This window comes from Prionailurus bengalensis, chromosome B4 (assembly GCF_016509475.1).
Source record: "Prionailurus bengalensis isolate Pbe53 chromosome B4, Fcat_Pben_1.1_paternal_pri, whole genome shotgun sequence".
Lineage (NCBI taxonomy): Eukaryota > Metazoa > Chordata > Mammalia > Carnivora > Felidae > Prionailurus > Prionailurus bengalensis.
Window position 1 is genome coordinate 125,025,154 of NC_057358.1, and position 27,855 is coordinate 125,053,008.

A 27,855-nucleotide genomic window follows, 5' to 3' on the forward strand; every position below is an offset into this window, starting at 1 on the left:
TGTATTTTCCCATTTTTTATAATGAAGCCATGAGACATTAGCTTTTTGAAATTCTTTTTAAGAATTTTAGAGTATTAACGAAAATAAAAAACTTCGGATTTATCTAACTGCTTCATGGTCAAAAAAATTGTTGGTTTAAAATGGAGAGCAGGGGCACCTGGCTGACTCAGTTGTGGAACATGCAACTCTTGATATCGGGGTTTTGGGTTCGAGTCTCACATTTGGTGTAGAGTATTTAAAAAAATTTTTTTTAAATGTTTATTTAGTTTTGAAAGAGAGAAAGAGTACGGACAGGGGAGGGGCAGAGAGAGAAGGAGACACAGAATACGAAGCAGGCTCCAGGCTCTGAGCTGTCAGCACAGAGCCCAATGTGGGGCTCGAACCCACGAACCATGAGATCATGACCTGAGCCGAAGTCGGGCTCCTAACCAACTGAGCCACCCATGCACCCCTATTTAAAAATCTTTTTTAAAAAGTATAAAAATAAAATGGAAAACAAAGTAACTTTCATTTTCCTGATAAAAATAATATTTTACCATAGCTTATTTAGACTCTTAAACCAGTTTGACAAATCCTTTCATCATTGAACTCATTATAAAACTCTAGTGGTCAATGCATAGATGCCTTAGAGGAGCAAGGCAATAGGAATATCATTTTGAAAAATTAAGGTATCAATTCCTTTGTGAATAGCATTTACTGGACAAGTTATGCAAGGAAATAGAGAAGGATCTGCGGCTTTCTGTGCATACTCATTTAAAGCTGGATGACCGAAACCCTTTCAAAGTTGGCATGAAAGACCTGGCCCTTTTTTTCTCTTTGAATCCAATTCGATTTTTCAATCGTTTCATTGACATTCGAGGTGAGTGTTTTGCTTTCCTTATTAAACTCATATTCTATATCAGTTTGCCCTTAAGTGTTAACGAGCAACAAAAAAACTTTGAGGGTATTTTTGTGTTATTCACTTATTCTTTAATTCTTTTTTGCTTCTTCTTTTTTATTTTCCTAGTACCTTATTTTAAAGGAAGAAGTCTGATGTTCAAAGACAAGTCGTTTCCAAAAGCTTCATCTTTCTTCCTTTTCTATTTTTTCATGAATCAAAAATTTGTTTATATATTTACTGATTTATTTATTTATTTTTGGTAGCTTATGTAACTCACTACCTAGACAAGACCTTCTATAATCTCACAACAGTAGCTCTTCATGACTGGGCCACGTACAGTGAAATGAGAAATTTAGCTACCCAGCGTTATGGATTGGTTATGACGGAGGCTCATCTTCCTAGTCAGACTTTGGAACAGGTATAGTATGAAATGTTTCTAGCATAGTGTGTTTGTAGCATAGCAGTGTTTCTCTAAAAAGGCTCTTTTTTCTTCTTAATTTAGCACATGTTTATAATTGAAGAAAATATTTGCTGTATAAAACTACATACTTGACAATAATGGTGCTGATTTGCTTTAGGAATAATTTACCACAGGCTTTCTGTTTACACTCCAGCTTTTGTTGAACATCTGAAATGTACATAGATTTAGATAACACTGTTTCAGAAACCATGGGATAGTGAGGTGGTGACTTCTGCCCAGTTGTAAAAAGTTTAGTCAAGATCACAGTTAAGGATTTTAAACCTAGATATAACGTATAAATTTTAACATCTTAAGAAATGGTCAAATGTATATGACTATAAATATCTTCTTAAAATGAGTGCACAGAAGCATTTACTTTTGCTAATTCAGTAAGCTAATTTACAATATGACAGTATCTCATGAGTGCAAAAGTTATGTTTTCAGTTAATTTGCATGTATTTTTCCTAAGAAAATCCAAAAATAATATCAAAAAACATTTACTCAGTTCTGAAATTTGAGGATAATTTTTCCTCCAGCCTACTGTGTGTAGGTACCATTTCTGGGATCAGTTTGTATTTCCTTTCATTCATTTATGCATTTAGTATTTACTGAAAAGATGCTAGGCACCAAACTATGTTTTGGGATACAAAAATAAATAGGAACAGTTTCTGCTCATGTACTTATAACCAAGGGGAAGAAAAAGTGAGTTAACAATTTTTAGATTGAAACATGAGAAAAACTATAATGAAAACTTAAAGGGGTATTGTGATGCTACTTTGGGCCCAGTTAGAAAAGCTGTGGGACAATGCATCTGATGCCATTAGGTGTTAGAGTAGTAACTGAAGAGTTATGGATCCTTAATAGGTAACTTGTATGTTAAAGGTAGTCTAGGGTAATTAAAAGAAGCCTAAGGATTTGGAATTAGACTTTCTAAAAATCCCTGGGTTCTGCCTCTTCCTAGCTGTTTGACCTTGGAGAACTCCCTTAGCTTCATTTTCTTCAGCTGTGGAATTTAGAAGACTAATACCTCATTTTTTGAGAATTACATAAAAAGAACCTTGCTTGCACAGTGCCTGAAAAATAGTATGTATTTTATAAATATCACCACATATCCTGACTACCTTTTAGAATCTGGCCATTAGTTTATTTAGTAAAATATATACAGAAGATTTTTGGGAAGACCAGTAGTCTCAAGAATGGTGGGGAAATGATTGAGTCATGGATGTCTGAAATTTTAAATACAACTGTTCCTGTCCTTACAAAAGGGGTAAGATAACAAGCAGCCAGGTTTCCCAGGGAGACAGTCCTGATTGTAGCAGTTAGAAGGCTGCTTAACCTTTGGTTGTACTCTTTATATAGTTGTTTTTTTAAAGTAATTTAAAATATTGGTAGTAAGTCACTATGTTGATACAAGTCTGACTATAATAATAATAGAACTGTGTGGGTTGTTTTAGGGCCTGGATGTTTTGGAAATTATGAGAAATATTCACATATTTGTGTCTCGATACCTCTATAATCTCAACAATCAGGTGAGTGGGTTTTAGAATTTTTTTTTGATGTGGGTGGAGGTATAGTAGGAAGGCTGAGGGGCAAAAATTGATTCTCATTAGTGAAAACTAATGAAATAAAGCAGAAAATAATTGTTTAGAGATCTTTTTATTTCTTTGATTATATTATTGAATGACTTTGCAATGAAATTATCTTTTAATGAAATAGATTCTAAAATTTTCTTTGTGTAACTGACCAGCATTTGCTATAGATTGTGTTGTTATTTAGTGTAAATTTGCTTCATTGCAGATTTTTATTGAACGAACAAGCAATAACAAACATTTGAACACTATTAATATTCGGCATATTGCTAATTCAATTCGAACACATGGCACAGGAATCATGAATACAACAGTAAGAGTCTTTTTTGGGGATTGGGTGGGTAATAGACTCCTGTTTAATTTGGTAGTTTGGAAAATAGTTTTCTCATAGAACATTCTGGTAAATATACACTACTGCTTGTTTATCATATACCTGAATTTCCATTCTTTTGGTTGGTATAATTATAATGTCTGGGGAGGGGCTGCCTGGCCGGCTTAGTTGGTAGAGCATGTGACTCTTGATCTTGGGGTTCTGAGTTTGAGCCCCATGTTGGGTGTAGAGATTACTTAAAAATAAATCTCAAAAAAAATGGCACTACAGTTGTGTTGGTTGTCATGCAAGCTCTGTGATACAAAAGGCATTTTCAAATGTCTTACCATCTCAGGAACATCATTATTAAGTGCTATCAGAAATTTGGGGACACTGGCATAGATGTATGTATCTATGTGGATTGTCTGATATCATTTGTTGCTTTTGCACGCGAGCCATTGATAGCAGTTTATTTAATATTAGTCATGCTTTTTTGGGGGGGAGAGCTTACTAATTATTTAATATCCATAAAAGTAGAAATTTACTCAAAATATTTTGAATCTTAGAAATGGGCATACTATCATTTGAGGGAATCACTTGAATTTGTATCCTATTTTTTCTTCTGTGGAAAAGAGCTGTTTTTGACTTTACCTGGTTTTCAGGGTACACTTAATTTGTCCTTGAGGAAAGAAAAATATGAATGCTTAAATAGTAAAATCTTATTAAGCATGTTTGAAAGTAAAGAAATAGGGAGGAGTTACATAACTGGAAATTACATAAGGACCATTTTAATATTTGGTGAGGAGCCATTAAAGTGATAGAGCTGATAGGAGATGTGATTGGAGTTCTGTTTTAGCAGTTACCAGTATAGAAATGACATAGAGTTTCTAATTTAAGGAGTCATTCGTGTGGAGATCATGTCTGAACTTTTAAGGATAAAACTCTTTTTTGACCTTGAATGACCAGAAATCTCATTCATGTAACAGATATAATTATGTGTGTATTTTACATGTCTGAGACACTGTGCTAGGTACTTTGGTGAGAAAAACAGTTTCTGCTCTCATGGTGATTACACTCTAGCAGGGGATATAGTCATGAATCAGTTGATCACACTAATGAATGTATATTCCTGATGTTTGATGATGACGAAGTGAATATAGAAGAAATAAGATGAGGGGTGCCTGGGTGGCTCAGTCAGTTAAGCGTCTGACTTTGGCTCAGGTCATGCATGATCTCATGATTCGTGGGTTCGAGCCCCGTGTCAGGGTCTGTGCTGACAGCTCAGAGCCTGGAGCCCACTCCGGATTCTGGGTCTCCCTCTCTCTCTGCCCCTCCCCAACTCGTGCTCTGTCTCTCTCAAAAATACATAAAGATTAAAAAAAAAAAAAAAAAGCCTGGATGATTCCCCCCAGGACACTTAAAAAAAAGAGAGAGAAATAAGATCAGAGACTGGCAGTTACCCATTATTAAGAGTGGGAAGGGGGCGCCTGGGTGGCTCAGTCGGTTAAGCATCCGACTTCGGCTCAGGTCATGATCTCGTGGTCCGTGAGTTCGAGCCCCACGTCGGGCTCTGTGCTGACAGCTCGGAGGCTGTAGCCTGTTTCCGATTCTGTGTCTCCCTCTCTCCCTCTGACCCTCCCCTGTTCATGCTGTTTCTCCCTGTCTCAAAAATAAATAAACGTTAAAAAAAAAAAAAATTAAAAAAAAAAAAGAGTGGGAAGGTTAGGGGTGCCTGGATAGTTCAGTCAGTTAAGCATCTGACTTTGGTTCAGGTCATGATCTCATGGTTTGTGGGTTTGAGCCCCACATCGGGCTCGGTGCTGACAGCTCAGAGATTCTGTGTCTTCCTCTCTGCCCCTCCCCCACTCGGGCTCTGTGTGTGTGTGTCTGTCTGTCTCTCTCTCTCAAAAATAAGTAAATATAGGGGCGCCTGGGTGGCGCAGTCGGTTAAGCGTCTGACTTCAGCCAGGTCACGATCTCGCGGTCCGTGAGTTCGAGCCCCGCGTCGGGCTCTGGGCGGATGGCTGGGAGCCTGGAGCCTGTTTCCGATTCTGTGTCTCCCTCTCTCTCTGCCCCTCCCCCGTTCATGCTCTGTCTCTCTCTGTCCCAAAAATAAATAAAAATGTTGAAAAAAAAAAAAAAATAAGTAAATATTAAAAAAAAAAAAAAAAGAGTGGGAAGGATAAAGAAGGGACTATTTCTACCAGGACAACTACTAGTAAGATCAAGAAGAAAACAGTGTTTAAGCCACAGGAAAAATTATGAGGAAGCACCCATTTCTAACACTGGATGAATGACGACTGTCAAAAAATGAAGTTTTTGAGGGTGGAGGAGATGGAAATTAGTACAAGTCTTCCAGCTTAGGTCAGAAATAATGTCATGTTATTTTGGCCTTAATCTCAGCTCAAATCCAACTTTTTTGGGGTTTTCTGAGTCTTGATCAGGGCCTTTTATTATTACTTATTCTCAAAGCACTGGCACTTCTCACTGTATGAATTATTGCAGATGAGAGTTAATAATTTATTTCACATATACTTGTTTAAATGTCTGTTACTCCTGCTAGAATGTAGACTTCATGATAACAAGCACCATGTCTAGCGTGAGAGCAGATACACCCTGCCTTGTGCAAAGGAGGTGCTCAAAATATTCCTGGGTACATCATTGAATGTCTTCCTTCAGGAAAGTTGAAAGAGCACTGTGTTTCTTACTTTAGTATCATTCTAGGCATGCAGATTAGTAGTAAGTAAGGAACAGGAACTTCTGATTGTGGTTTATGCCATAAAAGGTAGAGTGTTGAATTTGTATTTTTTATTCTCACTATAACTCTTAGTTCTGTTATGAGGTTATTTTCCTTGTATTTCTTTTTTTTCCCCCTTTTATAGGTAGTTAAAATATTTAAGGGAAGCTTATAGAAAGTTCTGTAAACTTGGGCAATAAAAAAGCTTCATTTATTTAAGTATTTTCAGTGTGAATTAGGCTTTGTAAAATATTAGACTTTATGAAATCTCACTTAGAGCTTATAGTTGATTGTTATTCAGTCACGTTGATTTGACATTAGTTTTTATATTAACTTCTCCCAATTTTTTGTATTTTAATTTTATAGGTTAATTTCACCTACCAGTTTTTGAAAAAGAAGTTCTACATATTCAGCCAGTTTATGTATGATGAACATATCAAATCCAGATTGATAAAAGATATTCGGTTTTTCAGGGAAGTCAAGGACCAAAATGATCATAAGGTATTTTTTATTTTTGTATTCTTTTCAAGGTAGTTTGATTTGGCTGTTGAGTGTATAGGAGATGTTTATGCTGAAGTTCATTATGAAGCTCTGTAATGGGATTTTGGTTTTTTTGTTATTTTTCACAATAGTGTCTTCTAGATCTGGCCTCCAAGTTTCTTGTATTTTCCCTTATAGTTTCTTACTCGTAGGCTAAAGTGTAAGGATCCATGTGGCCAGGTGTTACTTTTCTTTATTTATTTTAAAATAATGCAGAAGAGAAACATGCTTATTTTGAAATATTTAAACAATATAGAGTGCATAAACTAAATGACCTCACTCATTTCTCTTTCCTCCCAGTTTCATTCTCTGCAGGCAGTTGCTGTTAACGTTGTGATATGATGCTTTTAGATGTCTGTGTGATAAACATATTTGTTTGCATATACACGTATTGCTTTTTTTTTCCCTAACAAAAAGGGAGTAATACTACAGAGATTATTTTACAGTATGCTTATCACAAGTCTGTACATATAATAGATCTACCTCATTCTTTTTAACAGTTGACAGTAAAGATGTATATACCATAACTTATTTAACCTTCTCCTACTGACAGATATTTAGATTTTTCTGATTTTTTTTAGTGTTATGTACAGTGCTACAGGGAACATCCTTACACATTTATTTCTGTGTATTGGGACATTATTTCTGAAAGATGAATTGCTTGAAGAGAAATTTCTAGGGCACAGAATATGAATATTTAAAGTTCTGATATACGTTGCCACAAGTTCTAAAAATACCACACCAACTGTTATTCCCTGTATTATAAGAATACTGTTTTCCCTTCACCCCTGCACTGAGTTTTCCAATAATGAAGAGAAATGTAAGAGGCTTGTAGCCATGTGGCTAGCATGGTCTTTATATGGGTTTTATATTTGATTTGCCACATATAGAACTATTTTAATTGCTCTTTAGCATCACCTAATTTCAACCGTCTAGTATTCTAGGTGGTGGTTTTCATCAATGTCAGAGCAGTAAAATACTATTTCCTAGTAAAATAACTGAATAAAATTATAGATTACAGTTATAAGTAGAGAATTATATTAACTCCTTTTTATTGGAACAAATTACTAGTATTCAGAGAAGTGATCATTGTTTATGAGAATTATTTCCATTTGTTAATATAAAATGAGTAATTTTCTCTTTTAATTAGCTAAGACTTGAAAAATCATTTTTTATTAGTGATGGCAATTAGAAATTTTGGCTCAGCTGATGTATGTTATTTGGGAAGGAGTGTGTTTATATATGCAATACCTATTTTGCCACAGGAACTTGGCTGCACGACACTGAAGAAGTGTTTCTAGGAGGAATTGGTTCCTTTTATCTATTTTTTTTTTTTTAATTTTTTTTCAACATTTTTAATTTATTTTTGGGACAGACAGAGGCAGAGCATGAACGGGGGAGGGGCAGAGAGAGAGGGAGACACAGAATCGGAAACAGGCTCCAGGCTCCGAGCCATCAGCCCAGAGCCTGACGCGGGGCTCGAACTCACGGACCGCGAGATCATGACCTGGCTGATGTCGGACGCTTAACCGACTGCGCCACCCAGGCGCCCCTCCTTTTATCTATTGATAGAGTAGTTGGATGTTGGGAGACTAATAATGGTGATGGAAAACTGAAGTTTAGTGGCTTTAATAATTATTTTCCTTAGCTAGTGACAAAAAGAAATTTAATTTGTATTGACCTTAAACATTGGTAGCTTTTGTGCTATAAATTTTGTCATTAGATTTAAGTGATTTTTTTTTTTAAGCACAGTGGAAATACAAAATTAGAAAGGAAAATGGTATTAGTGTGGTTGATTTTGTAGGCATTTTATGCTTTAGGGGTTTTGTTAATAAAGGTAGTCTTTAAATTATCTCTTTAGTATCCTTTTGAAAGAGCAGAAAAATTTAATCGAGGCATCAGAAAACTTGGAATTACCCCAGAGGGACAAAGCTACCTTGATCAGTTCAGGCAACTCATCAGCCAGATTGGTAAGTTATTATAAAAGAGTTGGGAAATAAAGTACAAATTCCAAATAGCTATCTCCTTGAATATCTCATACAAATAAACAATTTAATACGTGAGTGCCTGAGATCAACTTTATTCCACTGAGTCATTTTCTTACCAAAAGATTTTGAAGTATGATTACACTGTTGGTACAGAAATAATTGATAGACTGTGGGACTGTGGACTAAAAGAAATTCAATAAAACCTCTTCAATTCAATTAAAACTATATTTACCTCGTCTCAAATATGCTCATATTAGTCAGATTGTAACTATTTATTAGGTACTTACTCTGTTCATGGCACTGTTCTGGGCTTTTAAAATGGGCTCCCTGAAGTTATAGCCTCAATGCAGAGGCATAAAATAATTTATGTGAAAAGTTAATTAGTAACATAAGTAAATAAGTTACATTACTTACAAATAAGTTTGGTTAAGGTTGAAATATTAAATGTTAGAATTTTCTGTTATTTCACATTTGTATATAATTTCTTGAGTTGTCCTGCCTTATAGGTAGAACTAGTTTCCCAAAACGTGTTACATTATATTTAAAAGCAAGAACTACATTGAAAAATAATTGTAGATTAACAAAACTGTATACTTATTTAAGCTTTCCACAAAATGCCTGTGCAGGAGGCAGGTAATCATTATTTTAAAGATGAAAAAAGAAAAACTCAGACAAATAAATAGTATTGCTAGGACTTAAACTGGGTTTTTGGCTGAAGTCCAGAGGTATTCTGTATTCTTCACAATTGTAGACACTAAACAGTAAATTCTTATTGACTACACTTTGGTAAACTTATGCTTCCTGAGATTCGTTCATTCATTTATGAAACATTTACTAAGAATCTGTTATACCAAATACTCTTCTAGATGCTGAGAATACAAATAGCCTTTGTTCTCAAGGGGCTTTAAATTTACTAGTGGGAAAGGTGTTATAAGGATTTAGTTCTGGAGTAAAGTCACTGAACACTAGCTTAAGTTTTATAAATTAATTATGTTTATTTTTTTTGAGAGAGAACACGAGCAGGGGAGGGGAGAGAGAGAGAGAGGGAGACACAGAATCTGAAGCTCCAGGCCCTGAGCTGTCAGCACAGAGCCCTACGTGGGGTTTGAACTCACGGACCTCAAGGTCATGACCTTAGCCGAAGTCGGATGCTTAACTGACCGAGCCACCCAGGCGCCCCTGCATATTAGACATTTCTATAAGAACTTAGAATTTTACATTTGTCATTTTTTTTTCTTACTTTAAGCAATTTAATAAGGAGATTTGTCCCACAAGTAGTTTCCTCATAGAGACATTTGATGTCATTAGACCGTAAGCTTCTGGAGCAGTAGATCTTAGCCCTTTTTGAGAATCTGATGAAAACTCTGAATTGGTTTTCCCCAGAATAGTGCCCATATACTACACATACAGTTCCACATGTTATACCAGAGTTAAGGTGCTTAAGGTCAGAGTCCAGGGACCTCAGACTTAGAGCTGTTTTTCTAAAGCAGCACTGCCTAAAACTTCATTTATTCGCAACTTCATTTATTCATACTCTGATTATGTATCAGAGTTCTTCTTCCCCACATGTGAATACTGCTTGCACTATTATTTATTTAATGTTTTAATATTTTTTAAAGTATAATTTTGTCCTATGAAATAGTCCTTAAATTATTGAAGATGACTGTGCCAGTCATCTTCCCCCATACACATTCTCCCCCTAACACATAAAATCATGTCACCTCACTTGCCGCCAGGAGGCATTCAGCATTTGATGAATATTATCCTTTTCACTTTGTTCCAAAATTTTATTCTTTACTCTCTTCTTAGAAAATACAAATTCTTTATCTCCATATAAACATAGTAATGTGTTTTTGAGTCTGTTAAATATATTGGGAAAAGGAGTAAGAAATCTCAGAGTTGGGAGCAAAAGGAAAAGTCCTTTTGTCTAATTACTTGCCTGCTGAAATAATCAGTACCACCACTAACATTTATTGAACATGTGTGTGCCAAGGCTTTGCTGAGTGCTTTGTGTGTTCTAACTCCTATAAAACTCACAATGTTATGAGTATTGCTGTTTATTAATTCTGCAGGTATTTACTGAGGGCAACAAATGTTTCTAGGTGCTGATGATATATAGGGCACTAAACAAAATCTTTACCCTGTAGAGCTTAATTTAACAGATGAGGAGACAGAGATACAAAGTTTATAACTTGACCTAGATCTTCTAGCTAAAAAGTGGCAGAGTCCATTGAACCCAAGAAATCTGGCTTCAGAGAGTTCCTCTTAACTGTTGCTCTGTACTTGCCTCTCAATAGCACATTTTGATCTGCTGGATATTGGTCTGCTAATTGTAGGAAAACAATGAAACTAGATATTTTATATTTGTAAGACACATATTAGGGAAACATTTTAACATCATCTCTCATCTTGGGATAGCGCTAAAAATAGATTCAGTGATACCTATTTTGAGAGTTTTTAAAAACATCAGATGAGATAGTGTATGTAAAGAATGTATTGTAATGATTGTGAAATAATTTTACCTTTTTGTCCTTTCTCCCAACTCATTTCAATTCAGTTTAGCAATACATAGATGACTCTTGAACAATACGTGTTTGAATTGTGCAAGTCTGCTTATATGTATATGTTTTCATACTATTGTAGTATTGTAATTGTGTTTTCTCTTCCTTATGATTTTTTTTTTAATTTAAATTTATGTTAACATGCAGTGTAGTCTTGGCTTCAGGAGTGGAACACAGTGATTCATCTCCTACATATGACACCCAGTGCTCATCCCCAAAACTGCCCTCCTTAATGCCCATCACACATATAACCCACGCCCTCCCAGCAACCCTCAGTTTGTTCTCTGTATTTAAGAGTCTCTTATGGTTTGCCTCCCTCTCTGTTTTTATCTTTTCTTAATAACATTTTCTTTTCTCTAGCTTACTATATTGTAAGAATGCAATATACAATACACATAACATACAAAAAGTGTGTTAATTGACTTTGTCACTGGTTAAGGCCTCTGATTAACTGTAGGCTGTAAGTAGTTAAAAGTTATACACAGATTTTCAACTGTGGGGGTCTTGGGGGGTCCGGCACCCCTAGATCCATGTTCAAGGGTCAACTGTATTATTGAATTCCTACTATGTGTAGGGGTGGAGCAGTGAGAACAGAAGCTGTGCCATGGATCTTGCATGCCAGTTGGGGGAGACACAAAGACACAGAATATGTCACTGTTAAGTGCTGGCTAAGAAGGTGTAATGGTTCTGGCCAATGGTATTCAGTGATGGTCAGGGAAAACTCTAAGGAGCAGGGACCTAAATGACATTGGGGAATAAGTCATGTGTGTATTCAGGGAAGGAGCATACCAGAGCGAGGCCACTGGAAGTGCCAAAGCCCTGGGTCTGTCTGGCATTTTGGGGACCTAGGGGCTGGAATGGAGGAGTTAGTAGAGTCCTGAGTGGTAGGGCAGGATATCAGAACAGCAGCAAGGGCACGATCACACAGGGCTTTGTTGACCACATAAGAGATTTGGGTTTTATTGAGATGGAAAGCCATTGTAGGGTTTCTAGAAAAGGAAGGATATGTACCCACCTACTTTGAAAAGAACCACCAGCACTGCTGCTATGTAGATAAAAGATCAGGGAGCAGAATGCTGACGGTGGAAGTAGATAGAAGATTGGGGAGCAGGATGCTCATGGTGGAAGAAGATTGGGGAGCAGGATGCTGACGGTGGAAGATTGGGGAGCAGGAGGTCTTTGCATATTGCAGAGGTGTAGGCAAGAGATGTGGTGGTTTGGAAGAGGATCATAGCTGTGGACGTGAAAAATGGTGGGATTGTGGCTACATTCTGAAGGTGGGGCCATTATAATTTGCCCATTGATTAGATATGAAGTATGGAAGAAAGAAAGGAGTCAGGGATGACTTCAGGACATTTTGCCTGAGCAGTTGGAAGGATGGAAATGTCAGTTTCTGAGATAGGAAATATAATAGGGTGAAGATCTTGAGTTTGACTTAAACATTAAATTAAAAATTCTTAGTCTTGTAGGTGTAGGCATTGACTAAAAAAGCCTGAAGGAGTAGTCCAGGTTGGAGATGTAATTTGGGGGCATCAAGTAAAGACCTCTTGGTATCACTTCCAGCTGTATTGGTGGGGAGGGGTTGGTCTGGCAAGCACTCAGTGTGAGAATGAAGAAATTATTGACATAGTAACTTTAAAATGTTTGTTTTTAAACATGTAGTCAGCATTTAGTGAATTTAGTTTATCAAATGCCAGTCACATTTATTTTTAAGATATTTAATATAACTGTGTATAAGCAGGTATATTTATATTTTAAGTGCACAAATATGTAAGTTCCACTTTTATGGAGTAAGAATTAAAGTAAAAGAGAGAAGAATCTTTTAGTACTTAGGAATAGAAACCCTGTAATTGCTATATGTGACTGTATTCCTGATTGTTAGAGTTTAGACTTACTTGAATAAATATCTGATTTGTATCTGTGTGTCATTTTTAAGGTAATGCTATGGGCTATATACGAATGATAAGATCTGGTGGCCTTCATTGCAGCAGCAATGCCATTAGGTATGAATGCAAACATTTTTGTCTTACGCTATTTAAAAATTTTATGTCATTTAAATTTATTGTAGGTGGTATTGCAGAGAAGTTTTTTTTTTTCTTATTGATATATTTTGAGATAAATATGGAAGAAGACCATTAGTTCTGGTTATATTTTTTTCTTCTTGAATTTTAAGATTATAGCAGACCTTTGAAAAATTTTTTTCTCTTGAAGATATAGTTATCAGTACACTTTGTGAATGGTTCTAAAGATTACATGATTTTAAGGATTAAATTTAATTATTCAGATCTAAAGGTCAGTTTTAGAACTAAATTGGTTATATTAGTAATATAACAAATACAAAATTCTTTCCAGATAATATAGTTGAAAAATTTGGAGTCTTAAAGTAGCCTTTCATATCTCTGTCAATTACTCCTATTTAACTTAATAAAAATTATTTTCCAAATTCTTAGATTTGTCCCTGATCTTGAAGATATTGTAAACTTTGAAGAACTAGTAAAAGAAGAAGGTCTTGCGGAAGAAACGTTGAGAGCAGCAAGGTAGGGGCACCTGGGTGGCTTAGTCGGTTAAATGTCCGACTCTTGATCTCGGCTCAGGTCATGATCTCATGGTTCATGGGATTCAGTCTCGGATTGGGCTCCGCACTGGCAGTGCAGAGCCTGCTTGGGATTCTCTCTCTCTCTTTCTCTCCTCTCTCTCTTTCTCAAATAAATTGATAAACATTAAAAAACAAGGTTAAAATCTAATTTTGGAATAATCTAAATTTGGAGATTTTAAAAAGTATATGTTTATATAAAAACATTTTAAAGGGGAGATTAGAAGGTAATATATAAACTTATGTTTTTGTGTTTTTATTATATAAGTTATGGTCTCAGTTTATGAGATTCAATTTTTTTAAGACTGCAGTATTCTGAGATTTTTCCAACTTCACTAAAAAGTTACCTTCTAGAACACGCTATCTAATATAGTAGCCACTTGTGGCTGTTGAGCATATGAAATGTGACTAGTCCAAATTGAAATGTGCTAAAGTACAAAGTATATAAGTAACTTTGAGGATTTAGTCTAAAAAATGCCAAATATCTCATTGGTAAAATTCACTTCATCTCTCTTTTAACTATTTTTATATTTGTTTGCCAGCACTATTCTAGAACACCTGTCCTTTATTTCGTGTAATCTAGGCCAGCATTGTCCAGTACAGTCGCCACTACCACATGAAGCTGTTGAACACTTGGAATAGGGCTAATGGGCTGAGGAACTGAATTTAAATTTTTATTTTATTTAAATTAGGCAAATAAGATAGCTGATGGCTATGTTATTGGACAGTGCAGATGTACAGACTTGAGTAAGTGGTGATTTTTGAACATAATTGAAAACTTGAGAGAGGCATGCAGAATTATTAAATTCTTTAGAAGACTACAGATTTTATTAATAAAATATTATATAATAATTATCTAATTATAACAGTTTATTGACTCAGACATGAAGGGGCACCCCTGGACAAAGTGGACACAATTTGAGTCTCAAAAAGAATCATGGTAGAAATCAGTTAAGTAAAAAAAGAACATTAAGATACATTAAGAACATTAAGATATATTAAGTAAAAAAAGAAACCATGAATCCTACTGATGATAAGAAAGATTGGAGGAGTAGAGGGAAGGTTCCTTTTTACAGAAGAATGCCAGCTGATAGATATAGATGAGAAAATGTAGGGAGAAATCACTGTTTTGCAATCACCACAGTAAATGCTTGAAATCAGACAAAAATCATCAATAAAAATGGTTTTGGAGAGCAGAGTATTCATTTACTATCAGAAGATTATCCCACAAATTGCTCAATAACTACAAAGGGGGAAACTATGTCTATGAGGGAGAGGTTGATGTATTCCACCTTAACTCAGTGATCAAACATAGCATCACCAGTTCACAGGACACACTGACATTATGGGATCTTGTCATGCAATGTAACAGCAAGTACCTATGTTGTATTCTTGCCAGAAAGGTTTACTCTGGATTTATTTTAAGGGAGATTCTGAGACATCATCTGACACATTCAAAGTTTGAGGCATTCCCTGAAACACCTGGCCTGGACTCTTAAAAAATGGCATGAAGGACAAAAAAGGCAATGAGACTATTCTAGATTAGGAAACTAAAGAGACCTGACAACCAAATGCAGTGGGTATTCCTTAATCATATCCTAGATAAGGGAAAAGGGGGGCTATACAGAACATTTGGGGGATAATTAGGGAAATTAGAACATGTGTATATTAGATAATACTGTATTTTATTTTGGGGTGTAATGATATATTGTGGCTTTGTAGGAAAATTTCTTGGCTTTTAATAGATTCATATTAAAGCACTTGTGGGCCGAGTGACAAGAAATCTGTAACTTTAAATGTTTCCAGAAAAAACAAATGTGGCAAATGTTACATGGTGAAGAGTAAATAGGTGTTCATTATACTATGTTTTAACTTTTCAACAGGCTTGAATTTTTTTTAATGAAAAAAAAAGTGTGTGCATATTTATGAGAATAAGGCCCCAACACAAGATTTGCTTTGAAATAGTCTATTATAGGATAGCTTAGTTCTTTGCCAAATTAAAGGATCCATGTACAGTTAATATATTTAAAGTCATTTGCCCTGAAATTACTAATTTTTGGCTTGTATGTCAAAGAAGAAAATGAGGCTGTTGTCTCTTATTAAGTGATATCCTCCATTTAAATATTGATGATCTTTTAAAAATATTTTTGAAGCAGTTTAAGGTCAGAGAGGTGGGATATTATCTTTTAAGATCTCTAGGGTAAAGCTGTCTGCTAATAGCAAGTTCAGATTTATGCAAAGGAGTGGATGACTGACATCAAATGAAGGAAAGTTCATGGCAGGTGAAGTCAAGGAGTTGTGGGATTGTGATAATGAACCAGTTATCTAAATGGGCAATGGAGTCTTCCAGGATGATGGAGAACTAAAACATGTATCATAGTCCTAAGATAATAAAGGTAGGGCAATGGGTTAAAAGGTTAGTAGATGCCTGATATCAGGAAGGAGTAGCTGGGTAGTTGGATATAGTGGGATCATGAAAGTCTCAAAGGAGAGGTTTCTACCTTTAGTGGTGGGGGCATAATAATTTGAAAGTGATGGTAGTTGTGGGGCGCCTGGGTGTCTCAGTCAGTTAAGCGTCTGATTTCAGCTCAAGTCATGATCTCATGGTTCCTGGGTTCAAGTCCCATGTCGGGCTCTGCTGACAGCTCAGAGCCTGGAGCCTGCTTCGGATTCTGTGTCTCCTCCTCTCTCTCTGTCCCTTCCTCACTTGCACTCGGTCTCTCTCTCTCTCTCTCTCTCTCTCTCTCAAAAATAAATAAAACATTTTAAAAAGTTAACAAAAAATGGGGTGGTAGATGTAAATGAGGGATGAAGGAGAAAAAGCAGCTAATGTTTCCAAATGTTGAGTGGGAAGCTAAGTTCTTGAGGAGGAGCCAGGTTCCAGTTGAGGTAGGGAGGTATAGAAGAAGCATTAGTTGGCACAAAAACAGACACATAGACCAGTGGAATAGAATAGAAACCCCAGAACTAGACCCACAAACATATGGCCAGCTCATCTTTGACAAAGCAGGAAAGAACATCCAATGGAAAAAAGACAGTCTCTTTAACAAATGGTGCTGGGAGAACTGGACAGCAACATGCAGAAGGTTGAAACTAGACCACTTTCTCACACCATTCACAAAAATAAACTCAAAATGGATAAAGGACCTGAATGTGAGACAGGAAACCATCAAAACCTTAGAGGAGAAAGCAGGAAAAGACCTCTCTGACCTCAGCCGTAGCAATCTCTTACTCGACACATCCCCAAAGGCAAGGGAATTAAAAGCAAAAGTGAATTACTGGGACCTTATGAAGATAAAAAGCTTCTGCACAGCAAAGGAAACAACCAACAAAACTAAAAGGCATCCAACGGAATGGGAAAAGATATTTGCAAATGACATATCGGACAAAGGGCTAGTATCCAAAATCTATAAAGAGCTCACCAAACTCCACACCCGAAAAACAAATAACCCAGTGAAGAAATGGGCAGAAAACATGAATAGACACTTCTCTAAAGAAGACATCCGGATGGCCAACAGACACATGAAAAGATGTTCAGCGTCGCTCCTTATCAGGGAAATACAAATCAAAACCACACACACTCAGGTATCACCTCACGCCGGTCAGAGTGGCCAAAATGAACAAATCGGGAGACTATAGATGCTGGAGAGGATGTGGAGAAACGGGAACCCTCTTGCACTGTTGGTGGGAATGCAAATTGGTGCAGCCGCTCTGGAAAGCAGTGTGGAGGTTCCTCAGAAAATTAAAAATAGACCTACCCTATGACCCAGCAATAGCACTGCTAGGAATTTATCCAAGGGATACAGGAGTACTGATGCATAGGGGCACTTGTACCCCAATGTTCATAGCAGCACTCTCAACAATAGCCAAATTATGGAAAGAGCCTAAATGTCCATCAACTGATGAATGGATAAAGAAATTGTGGTTTATATACACAATGGAATACTACGTGGCAATGAGAAAAAATGAAATATGGCCTTTTGTAGCAACGTGGATGGAACTGGAGAGTGTGATGCTAAGTGAAATAAGCCATACAGAGAAAGACAGATACCATATGGTTTCACTCTTATGTGGATCCTGAGAAACTTAACAGGAACCCATGGGGGAGGGGAAGGGAAAAAAAAAAAAAGAGGTTAGAGTGGGAGAGAGCCAAAGCATAAGAGACTGTTAAAAACTGAGAACAAACTGAGGGTTGATGGGGGGGGGGGGGGGGGGAGGGAGGAGAGGGTGGGTGATGGGTATTGAGGAGGGCACCTTTTGGGATGAGCACTGGGTGTTGTATGGAAACCAATTTGACAATAAATTTCATATATTAAAAAAAATAAAAATTAAAAAAAAAATAAAATGTCCAAAAAAAAAAAAAAAAAGAAGAAGCATTAGTGAAGAGAGTTAAAAAGAGGAGTTTATTTACAATGAAATGGAATTCTACAGGGCTTATTGTGGGAAGAAGAAATATAAAACTGTTATTTTAAGTTTGAAGATGCTCTGCATATTTTATTTTAGGGAATAAGTTTATTAAAACAGTTGGGATCAGCTTTTGTCCATAAGAAAATAAGTTTATTCAGAACTCCAAGGAAATTGACTTAGAAATTAAAAACGTCTTCTAACGTTTTATACTTTTGAGTACTCTCATTGAAACTGATGAGAGTTGAATTTAAAAAGCCGGACCTTCGTGCGGCATCTGGATGGCTCAGTCGGTTAAGCGTCCTACTCTTGGTTTTGGCTCAGGTCATGATCTCCTGGTTTGAGGGTTTGAGCCCCACGTCGGGGTCTGTGCTGGCAGTGCAGAGCCTGCCTAGGATTCTCTCTTTCCCCTTCCCTCTGTCCCTTCCCTGCTTGCTCTCAGATTAAAAAAAAAAAAAAGAAAGAAAAAGCCACACATTCTTTTAAGAAAGGAACCAGGTAAATATTTTTTTGTATTTTAGGCATTTGGATTCAGTCCTCAGTGATCACACACGAAATTCTGCCGAAGGCACAGAGTATTTCAAAATGCTTGTAGATGTTTTTGCTCCAGAATTTCGAAGGCCAAAGAATATACATCTTCGAAATTTCTATATCATTGTTCCCCCTCTGGTGAGTATTTTATACCCAAAATGATTTTTTTTTAAGTTAATATGTCCATTTTCTTTACAGCAGGAAATGCACATAGACTATATTACTTTCTGGTTATAGAAAAAACTTAAATGTAATCTCTGTGAATATGGCCTAGGAATTTTACTTAACTAGTTATGCAGAATGAGACTTCAGATAGATTTTTATTTGTTTCTAACTGCTAGAAAAATCCTAGTGTGATTTAAAGTGAGTGTACATCAGGCGCCTGGGTGGCTCAGTCGGTTAAGTGTCCAACTCTTGATTTCGGCTTAGGTCATGATCTCATGGTTTGTGAGTTCAAGCCCATGTCAGGCTCTGTGCTGATAGCATGGAGGCTGCTTGGGATCCTCCCTCTCTACTCCTCCCCAACTCGTGCTCTCTCTCTCTCAAAATAAACTTTAAATTGAGTGTACATCATTATATATGTATCATATAATCTTCGGGCTGAATTATACCATAATATTGTAAGTGATTAATGTAGACCAACTTTAACTGTTACAATATGAAGTTATTTCTAACACATCTCTTGAAAGTATTACTGTTTAAGGACAACTTCTGTATTCAGTAGTAAATACTAACATCTAGACTAAATTTTTAGTGCTTCCTCATAGTATACAGAGTGTCCACTGCTCTAATTCTATGTAGTTGCAACCAAAAAGTAGCTCAAGTTATCCAAAATCACATTATACAAACAGTGGTTGCAGTGCGGAAAATGGAGTTAAGAGATTAGAGAGGCTTATACTAGCAATAAGAGTTACGTTTCCCTAAAGATTTCTGTAATAAAACTTTTTTTAAAATTGTAAATGGGTAAGTCTAAAATCTAAATATCACTAAACAAATGTAACCTTTTGGTTACATCTAACTTGGAGAGTAATAAATTTTCATATTGCTGCCTGACTTGTTAACACATACCCTCTTACACATTACTATTATTATCCTTTGAAAGCAGCAGATGGTTTGTAGACACCTTTTCTTCGTAAATGTTCTCTTACACTTTTTTTAATATGTTTATTGTTAATGCTCTATCATAATTATATGTCATAACTGTGATGTAGCAGAAGTGTCCATATTCATCTGATAAATACTATCTTTTCATCTTAAGACAGTGTCAGACTGGAGGCAGATTTGTCTTATACTCTGTAACAGTGTAGTTAACTTAGGGTGACTTCTTACCATGTGTCTTGAACTTGAAGGACAGCATACTGCAGACATGGTGAACAGCGGTCCGGGAGTTTAAGGAAGAGTGGAGTTGTGCAGGGCAACTGTCAGAATTCTAGGACAGAAGGACACGAAGTGTAGGACACTCTGCGTATGCTTGAGTTTATCATTGAATTCCAGAAAGAAGACAAACATAAGTGGGATATCAAAAAAAGATTTAACCATTTGTAAAGATTTCACTAATATGTGATTGATTGCCAAGTGAGTTTTACACGCATAAAAGTGAAAGTTGATATTGTTTCCAACAAAATAGGCTGTTAATAGTACTTTTCACATGTATCACAATTATTTTTACAGGTCTCTACCCTTCTATAACTGTGCTATCCGTATATAGCCACAAGTGGCTGCTTAAATTTAAGTTAATTAAAATTTTATATGATAAAAAATCTAGTTCCTCAGTTTTGTGAGCCACATTTCAAGTTCTCAGTGGCCGTATGTGGCTAGTGGCTTACTGTATTGGATAGTACAGATATACGATATTTCTGTCATTGCTGAGAGTGCTGCTCTAGAGTGTGGACTTTTTGATGGTATTCATTTTTTTATCGTAGTTACTTAATACCTGATAGAAGTTTCAGTAAATCTTTATTGAATAAATGACAAGGTATTTTGTAAGAGCTGAGTTTTTAGAAAAGCCTTTTTGGGGGGAATTCATTTCTCCAGATGACTCATTCTTTAACCCAGAATCTGATAAGAAATAGTGTTTTAGAATGAATTGGGCAGAAGCAAGGACTACCACACATAAGAGCACTTATGCTTTGAAGTAAATAAAGCAGGCCTACTTTTCTGATTCCAGCTTTCACTTAGAGTGTGACTTTGGACAAGTTACTCAGCCTCTAGGCTTCAGTGTTCTCATCTGCAAAATGTTCATAATATTTTATAATGAACCATATACAAGGCACTGTGGTTAGGGTAAGTGGTGATCAAAGGAGGGCTTGTAGTTAGAGGACTTGGAAAGAAGAGCCGTTAAAAGATACTTGTACAGATTGTGATCTCACCAGGGGACTATTTATAGGAGGAAGATGTCTCAAATCAAAAGGACAGGAATCTAGAAGGGTTCCTATTTATAATTTTTGAAATGTCTCCTTTATGAACTAAATTCTGAAGATATTTTAGCCCAGTTGTTTCTCTAATATGTTATATCTTTTTAGACCCTCAACTTTGTAGAGCATTCCATTAGCTGCAAGGAGAAATTGAATAAAAAAAACAAAATTGGAGCTGCTTTCACTGATGATGGCTTTGCCATGGGTAAGCTTAATGCAATTGTTTTTCCATTAATTTTATGTTCATTATTACCATGGATTTTAAGAAACATTTGCTTAATAGATCTGTGTGCTCTTTGTAGATTTGTTTTTCGTGAGCAGTGTTTCCTCTTTATTTTTTAACTGGGTCATCTGATTAATAATACTTATCTTCCATCAAGTGTAACTATCATTCACGCCCACCTGGTATTGCTAATCGCTTAGTTTCATTAGATGTAATGTTTAGACTTTGTTGGGGTGGTGGCTTTAAGAGTTTTTAGCATTTTGTGTTGAGTTCCCCTGTAGCTTCCTCAGTTGCTGTCAAATAGCAGCAGAAGTTTTTCCCCAACCCTCAGCATGTTACCTGTAAGTGATTTTCATGGCCATGTTGTTTCTTTTTTTCTTGATTGTCTTATTTTTAGTTGTATATACTTTCACTTTTTTTTTTTTTTTTAAAGGAGTAGAATACAACTTCTGTACTCATTGTAATTTGGCTTTGGTTTTGCTAATGACTGCAGGTGTCGCTTACATTTTGAAGCTTTTGGATCAGTACCAGGAATTTGACTCACTTCATTGGTTCCAGTCTGTTAGAGAGAAGTACCTGAAGGAGATAAGAGCAGTTGCTAAGCAACAGAATGTGCAGTCAACTAGTCAAGATGAAAAACTGCTACAAACCATGAATCTCACTCAGAAGCGACTGGATGTGTATCTACAGGTAGAGGAGAGTAGTAGTCAAATCTGCTTTGATATTTATGATACCCATTCTTGATATCTGAAAACAAATCCTATAGAAACCTCCATTTAAACAGGATGAATAGTGGTAATAGGTATATTTTAAAAGGAATGGCATTTGGAAGCCATTTGATTCAGATATTAAAAATGGATGGATTACTAAATGCAGTTTCTGTATTTATGATTTCCACAGTTTTTTAGTAATATTTTCAGCTTTTACTTTACATGTTTTTATTTACTCAGGAATTTGAATTGCTCTATTTCTCACTGAGCAGTGCAAGAATTTTCTTCAGAGCAGACAAGACTGCAGCTGAAGAAAACCAAGAAAAGAAAGAAAAAGGTCAGTGAGTGGCTTAAATTTGGAAAGACCAGTAAATCTTTCTTTAATAGACACTAATGTCCCATTTTATCTGGTCAGAATTCCAGCTTCCTTTTCCTTTTGGAAAATAATTTAGACCTAGAAATGTCCTTTTTTTTTTTTTTTTTTTTTTTTTGAAGTACAGCCTACATGCATCATATGTAAATCTGAATAGAAATTTACATAGTTTTTACATTTCATTCTGGAGTAACTTTTTGTTCAGTTTCATCATAATTTAAATAAAATTTAACAAGTTTAGTTTTTCTTTCACCCTTCAACTTGTGTCAGACAAGAAGGAACAAATTAGGAGGAACACTAGAATGTAGTAGAGCTGCTAACTAGACACAGACTGAGTGAGATGGGGCAGTTGGCTGAGGAGGTGGCAGATTGTAGGGACCCCATTTCGTATCATGGTGAGCAGCCTCCCGCCCTCCTGCGCAACCAGGCCTTGGAGAATCCGAGTTTACAGTGCAGCCACGAGAACCGATCGTCTTGTCCAGATCGTCTTGTCTGTTGTATTCTTTGTAGGATGATATAAATTGCTTATTATTTCATAGTTAAGGCTGCACATGATACATTTCTCCCCAGTTTAAAATTTAGGAACAATTTCTTCCCTGAAGAATGGTTGTTTCCTTTTTTCTGTTATAGAAATTATGTAATTTAGGTTTTCCTCTGCTCGGTAGCTTAAAGCTTGGTACAGCAGCTGAGTTGAGTTTTCATGTTTTTCCTATATCCTTACTTGTATTTCACAAATCAAGGCATAAAATTTACATTTTATAAAATAAGATGTTTTTATTAATCTTACTTTGTTAAATTTTAAAATACATATATATTTTACACTGAATTTGGGTAGACCACTTCTATCAAGTAACCTATTCCCTGATAATGTTGCATAAATTAAATATGTTAATAATTAGCATACAGAAGCTTTTTTGGAATCTAATAATTGTGTGCTTGAAAGTGATTTCAGGCTGTTACCTGGAAGATACTCAGTATTTATTACATGAAAATATGTATATATTCTGTTTGGGTCCCTTTCCAAGGCTAAAGTAAATTGGAAGACTTTGAGTGAATTTGATCTAAATTGTGAAGAAACTCAGTTATTGCTTAGGTTCTGCTCAGGCATTTCATGCGAGAACCTTGTCTCCAGCCAAGCTTATACTTACTTTAAGGCCTAAAACATTAAGGCAGAACAAACAAACCTTTTGGTCTCAGTGGAAGCCCTTGCTGTGGATTGTTCTTAAGGAACTCACTATGATTCTGGTTGATGCGTCTCACCCACATCAACCACCGAGGTGGTGGTTCTGTTGCAAAACTCTGTCTTAGCTAAAGGTTGCTCAGATATGTAGTCAGAGTTGCAGGGTACATGAGATAGTTTTCCTCTGTTAATGAAATGTGTGCATGTGGTATTTCATACACAAAAAAAGAGGAATTCATTTTATCACAATCATAATAAAAAGCTGCTTTAAAAAATGAATTACAAACACAGATGGAAAGCTACTTATTCTGGACAATTTTATATGTGAATTTGCAGCAATGTCTCTGGCAATAACAGCAGTGCACTATAATAGTGATTTCTTGGCCTGGCTGGGGGAACCGGCTGAGGGGCAGCATGCCTTCAAACGTGCCAGGTGAAACTCCAGTGGCCCACATGCAGTTCTGAACTCTCACAAGTCTACACCTCTATTAAGTACCAGTCAGAACGTTACCTTTGCAAAATTTAGCTCAGATTTCTAAAAAATTAAGGTAACTAAACTACATATACATTGTAATATTAGAGAACTATTTGGTAGATGCACATTTTCTTAATTTGAAATTTAGCAGGTAGCTCTTCTCAATTTTTACTTAATTCATTTTTTAAAAATGAATATACATCTGTCCATTGTTATTTTCACCCACGCTTCCAGAAGAGACCAAAACAAGCAATGGAGACCTGTCCGACAGCACTGTGTCTGCAGATCCTGTTGTCAAATGATACCGATGGTATGCGTTGCCCCTCAGAAGTCATCAGAATTTTGTCAGTACTGTTGCCAGTGAAATGGATGTTAGCAAGCTAATGGTGAAGTTTTCCTGGACCACATCTCTGGTAACAGGTAGATGTTGCAACTCTTTAAGGCGGTGCTGCTGAGTCCATTCTTCTTCTGAAGGCTCAATCTTCTTTCTAAAGGTTGAGAATGAGATTTTCAGTTGGGTTTTTGCCTGGACTTGAGGCTAGCAGATGTGCCTGGGGAGTGTTGTTTGAAGTGAAGCTGTAGAAGGGCCGAACCAAATTCCTGAACTGCCACCTCAGATCTCTAACAATCTACGTGAGGGTTTAAAACTTGTGTTTGCATATTTGATCCATATTTGCTTGTCATTGGAAACTCAGTGCGTATCCTCTGTACAGCCAGCAAATACATGTTTAAGCAAAGTGAATTAAGTCTGAAATTTATGAGGCATACATATCGACATTGTTATAACAGACATACAGAAAGATGGCTTTGATAGAGGTGAGGCACAAGTGTGCTATGTACCTTTTATGTACAGTATAAAACTGGTTCATCGTTAATTTCATGTGACTCAACAAGAGCTGTTCAGGTCTTTGATAAGACATTTTATAACTAGTTTACATTGCTTTGGGAACATGTAACCTCCAACAACTGCTTTAAATTTAAGATTTACTTAATACTCAAGATGAAAGAAAATTGAGAGAAAGCCATAGAGTCCTGCTTGCAACTTCACTTTTGGTTGAAGGCACTACGTGTATCAGAGAAAGTTGTATGGATTTTTATTTCTACATCCAAACTCAGGTTTCTTCTACATTAGGTTGAATTAAAGTCTTGGTGATGGTTTGGGCAGACTTTTTCTTTAAACCAAGTATAATCTAAGACATCAGATTAAGCACTGTGCAGGCTTTTTAAAAATTACCACTGTGAGAATAAAGTTCTAATAAATCATTTACTGATTTGAAAAGTACAGTAAGATTTTGAGTAAATTTAGTTCCTCGCAGGCTACAAGCTTTATTTTTGTAAAGATTACATCAGTTGATAATTAAATGGTTAATCATGGCCTATATAATCTTTGAATATAATACAGTGATACTTTTACAACGAAAACAAAGTTTAAAACTGTACACGTAATAACATCATTTGGTAAACACTTGATTTTTCCATTGCACTTGCCTGTTAAGCATTTCTTTGGGTATATCCTGCAAGTAATTCTAATGTTTGATTTCCAGCTTTTGGAACAGGTGTACAATGCCCTATCTGTATGCATTGATTACTGGCAGGGTAACTTTCCCAGCCCAAGATAAACACTTCCACTGTTCAAAGTCAGAAGAAACAAAATAGGTAGGAAGTGTTTTTTGTTTATTATGTAAACATGACTTTCAGAATTATGAACAATGGGTGGATTAAAGGCATTTAATATCTGTAATTCATACTAACTGTAGAAATGGCCCTAAAGCATGCTGCATAATTAGTAATTTATATTTTCATTATTGTAAATGTTTATATTAATGATCTTTTGATTGTATCAAATTCGTCACCATTTCATAGCAACAATATTATTCTTTTTTTTTTTTCTCTCTGACTTCCCTAAAACAATCTCCATTTTTAATAGGGGTAGAAATTGTAATTGGAAGAGAATCTGAGGTCTCTGTTCATTATCCCCACATATATCAGTTATTATCGATCTTATGAATATTCTATAGAGTTTATATGCTGACACCATGGATACCTACAGTTGAGAAGAAAGTGATTATTATTTTGCCATTAGCTCAAAATAATGTCACTGTAATCTGGATAAATTACACATATTTGAAATAAAATCTCTGAAAAGATTAAGCATATTTAAATGCTATTAAAGTGCAGAGCAATAGGGCTTGAGTGTTTCACACCTAAGTTAATATATGCATTTGGATGATGTTTTCTTTGCTTAACATATTAATGTTAAATATTTTTTTTTGGACATACTGTAGTTTAAAATTAGTGTGAGCATTTGTTGTAAATTCACAAACTCAATAATGTTCAAATTCTCAGGAATTAAGGACTAACCATAACTTTGTCAGTTCTAATTAAGTTTTGTAAAAGATGGCAAGTTTGTTACCTCACTTGAGTGGGGCTTCCCCCTACCCTAATTCTAAGAGAATATAATATGTATAATAAAACATTAATAAATATAATTTCAAAAGTTTACTTCCCCTGGATGTTTATGTTCAAAATTGAATGTCTTAAACCAGGACTTCTTAACATTAACCTTTTTGGAATCCCCTTTAATAGAATATAGGGAATCTGTCTTTAAAAAAATACTTGCATGCACATAGGCAAAACATTTCAAGTATAAAATTGGTATTGGCTCCTTTCCACGCAACCCAGGTGAAGAACTTTTCTTTTTCTCTTTGTACGTTCTTGATCTAATCCTTGTTGTTTTCAAATAAAAAGAACCCATGTGAATGTTTACTTTTAAATCCTAATCCTGGGAAGGGATCCTTGGTTTACAGTGTTTAATGTTAGAAATAACTCTAGTGCCATTTGCAAACATGAGTTTAACTGAAACAGTAATAATAAATGAGAGCCTTTTAAATATTACACTGGAGACAGGAGACACAGCCTTTTAAATACAGCTGACCCTTGAACGGCATGATGTTTAAACTGTGTGGTGGGGGGAGGGAAGAGTGTGCCTGGGTGGCTCAGTCAGTTATGTGTCTGACTCCTGATCTGGCTCAGATCATGATCCCAGGGTCGTGAGATTGAGCCCCGCCTCAGGCTCTGCGCTGGGTGTGGAGCCTGCTTAAGATTCTTTCTCTCCCTCTCTTTATGCTTCTTCCTCACTCACGCTCCCTTTCTCAAAAATAAAAATAAACTGTGCGGGTCCACTTATGTGACTTTTAAAAAGAAATCCAATATAGTTCTGTAACTGTAGTTTCCTTATGATTTTAATAGCATTTTTTCTCTAGCTTAGTTTTTTTTTAATGTTTATTTAGAGAGAGAGTGAGGCAAAGGCAGAGAGAGAATCCCAAGCAGGTTCTGCACTGCCAGCATAGAGCCCAACGTGGGGCTCGATCTCATGAACCATGAGATCATGACCTGAACAGAGATCAAGAATCAGATGCTACAGTGTGGAGGTTCCTCAAAAAATTAAAAATACCCTAAGACCCAGCAATAATTCTACTAGGAATTTACCCAAGGGATACCGGAGTGCTAATGCATAGGGGCACATGTACCCCAATGTTTATAGCAGCACTTTCAACAATAGCCAAATTATGGAAAGAGCCTAAATGTCCATCAACTGATGAATGGGTAAAGAAGATGCGGTTTATATCTATGATGGAATAGTACTTGGCGATGAGAAAGAATGAAATCCTGCCATTTGCAGCAATGTGGATGGAACTGGAAGGTATTACGCTGAGTGAAATAAGTCAGAGAAGGACAGATATCATATATTTTCATTCATATGTGGATCTTGAGAAACTTAGAAGACCATGGGGGAGGGGAAGGGGAAAAATAGTTGGAGGGAGGCAAACCACAAGGGACTCTTAAATACAGAGAACAATCTGAGGGTGGACGACGGGGGTGGGGGA

The 27,855-nt window shown here is 36.1% G+C and overlaps 1 protein-coding gene across 3 annotated transcripts in view; it reads left to right on the plus strand.

Moving 5' to 3' along the window:
- WASHC4 (WASH complex subunit 4) overlaps window positions 1–26,470 on the plus strand; it is a 62,893-nt gene extending 36,423 nt beyond the window's left edge. For 2 of the 3 annotated variants that reach the window (XM_043562387.1, XM_043562388.1), the window contains 13 exons: window positions 691–859; window positions 1,144–1,298; window positions 2,795–2,869; window positions 3,138–3,242; window positions 6,343–6,477; window positions 8,378–8,486; window positions 13,002–13,068; window positions 13,516–13,602; window positions 18,584–18,731; window positions 21,116–21,212; window positions 21,724–21,920; window positions 22,181–22,277; window positions 24,203–26,470. In XM_043562387.1, the coding sequence (XP_043418322.1) occupies window positions 691–859; window positions 1,144–1,298; window positions 2,795–2,869; window positions 3,138–3,242; window positions 6,343–6,477; window positions 8,378–8,486; window positions 13,002–13,068; window positions 13,516–13,602; window positions 18,584–18,731; window positions 21,116–21,212; window positions 21,724–21,920; window positions 22,181–22,277; window positions 24,203–24,270 (1,509 nt within the window). In that variant the 3' untranslated portion in view covers window positions 24,271–26,470. The remainder of the gene's footprint in view (window positions 1–690; window positions 860–1,143; window positions 1,299–2,794; window positions 2,870–3,137; window positions 3,243–6,342; window positions 6,478–8,377; window positions 8,487–13,001; window positions 13,069–13,515; window positions 13,603–18,583; window positions 18,732–21,115; window positions 21,213–21,723; window positions 21,921–22,180; window positions 22,278–24,202) is intronic. The other variant, XM_043562389.1, reaches the window with a different exon arrangement.
- Window positions 26,471–27,855: the final 1,385 nt, after the last annotated feature.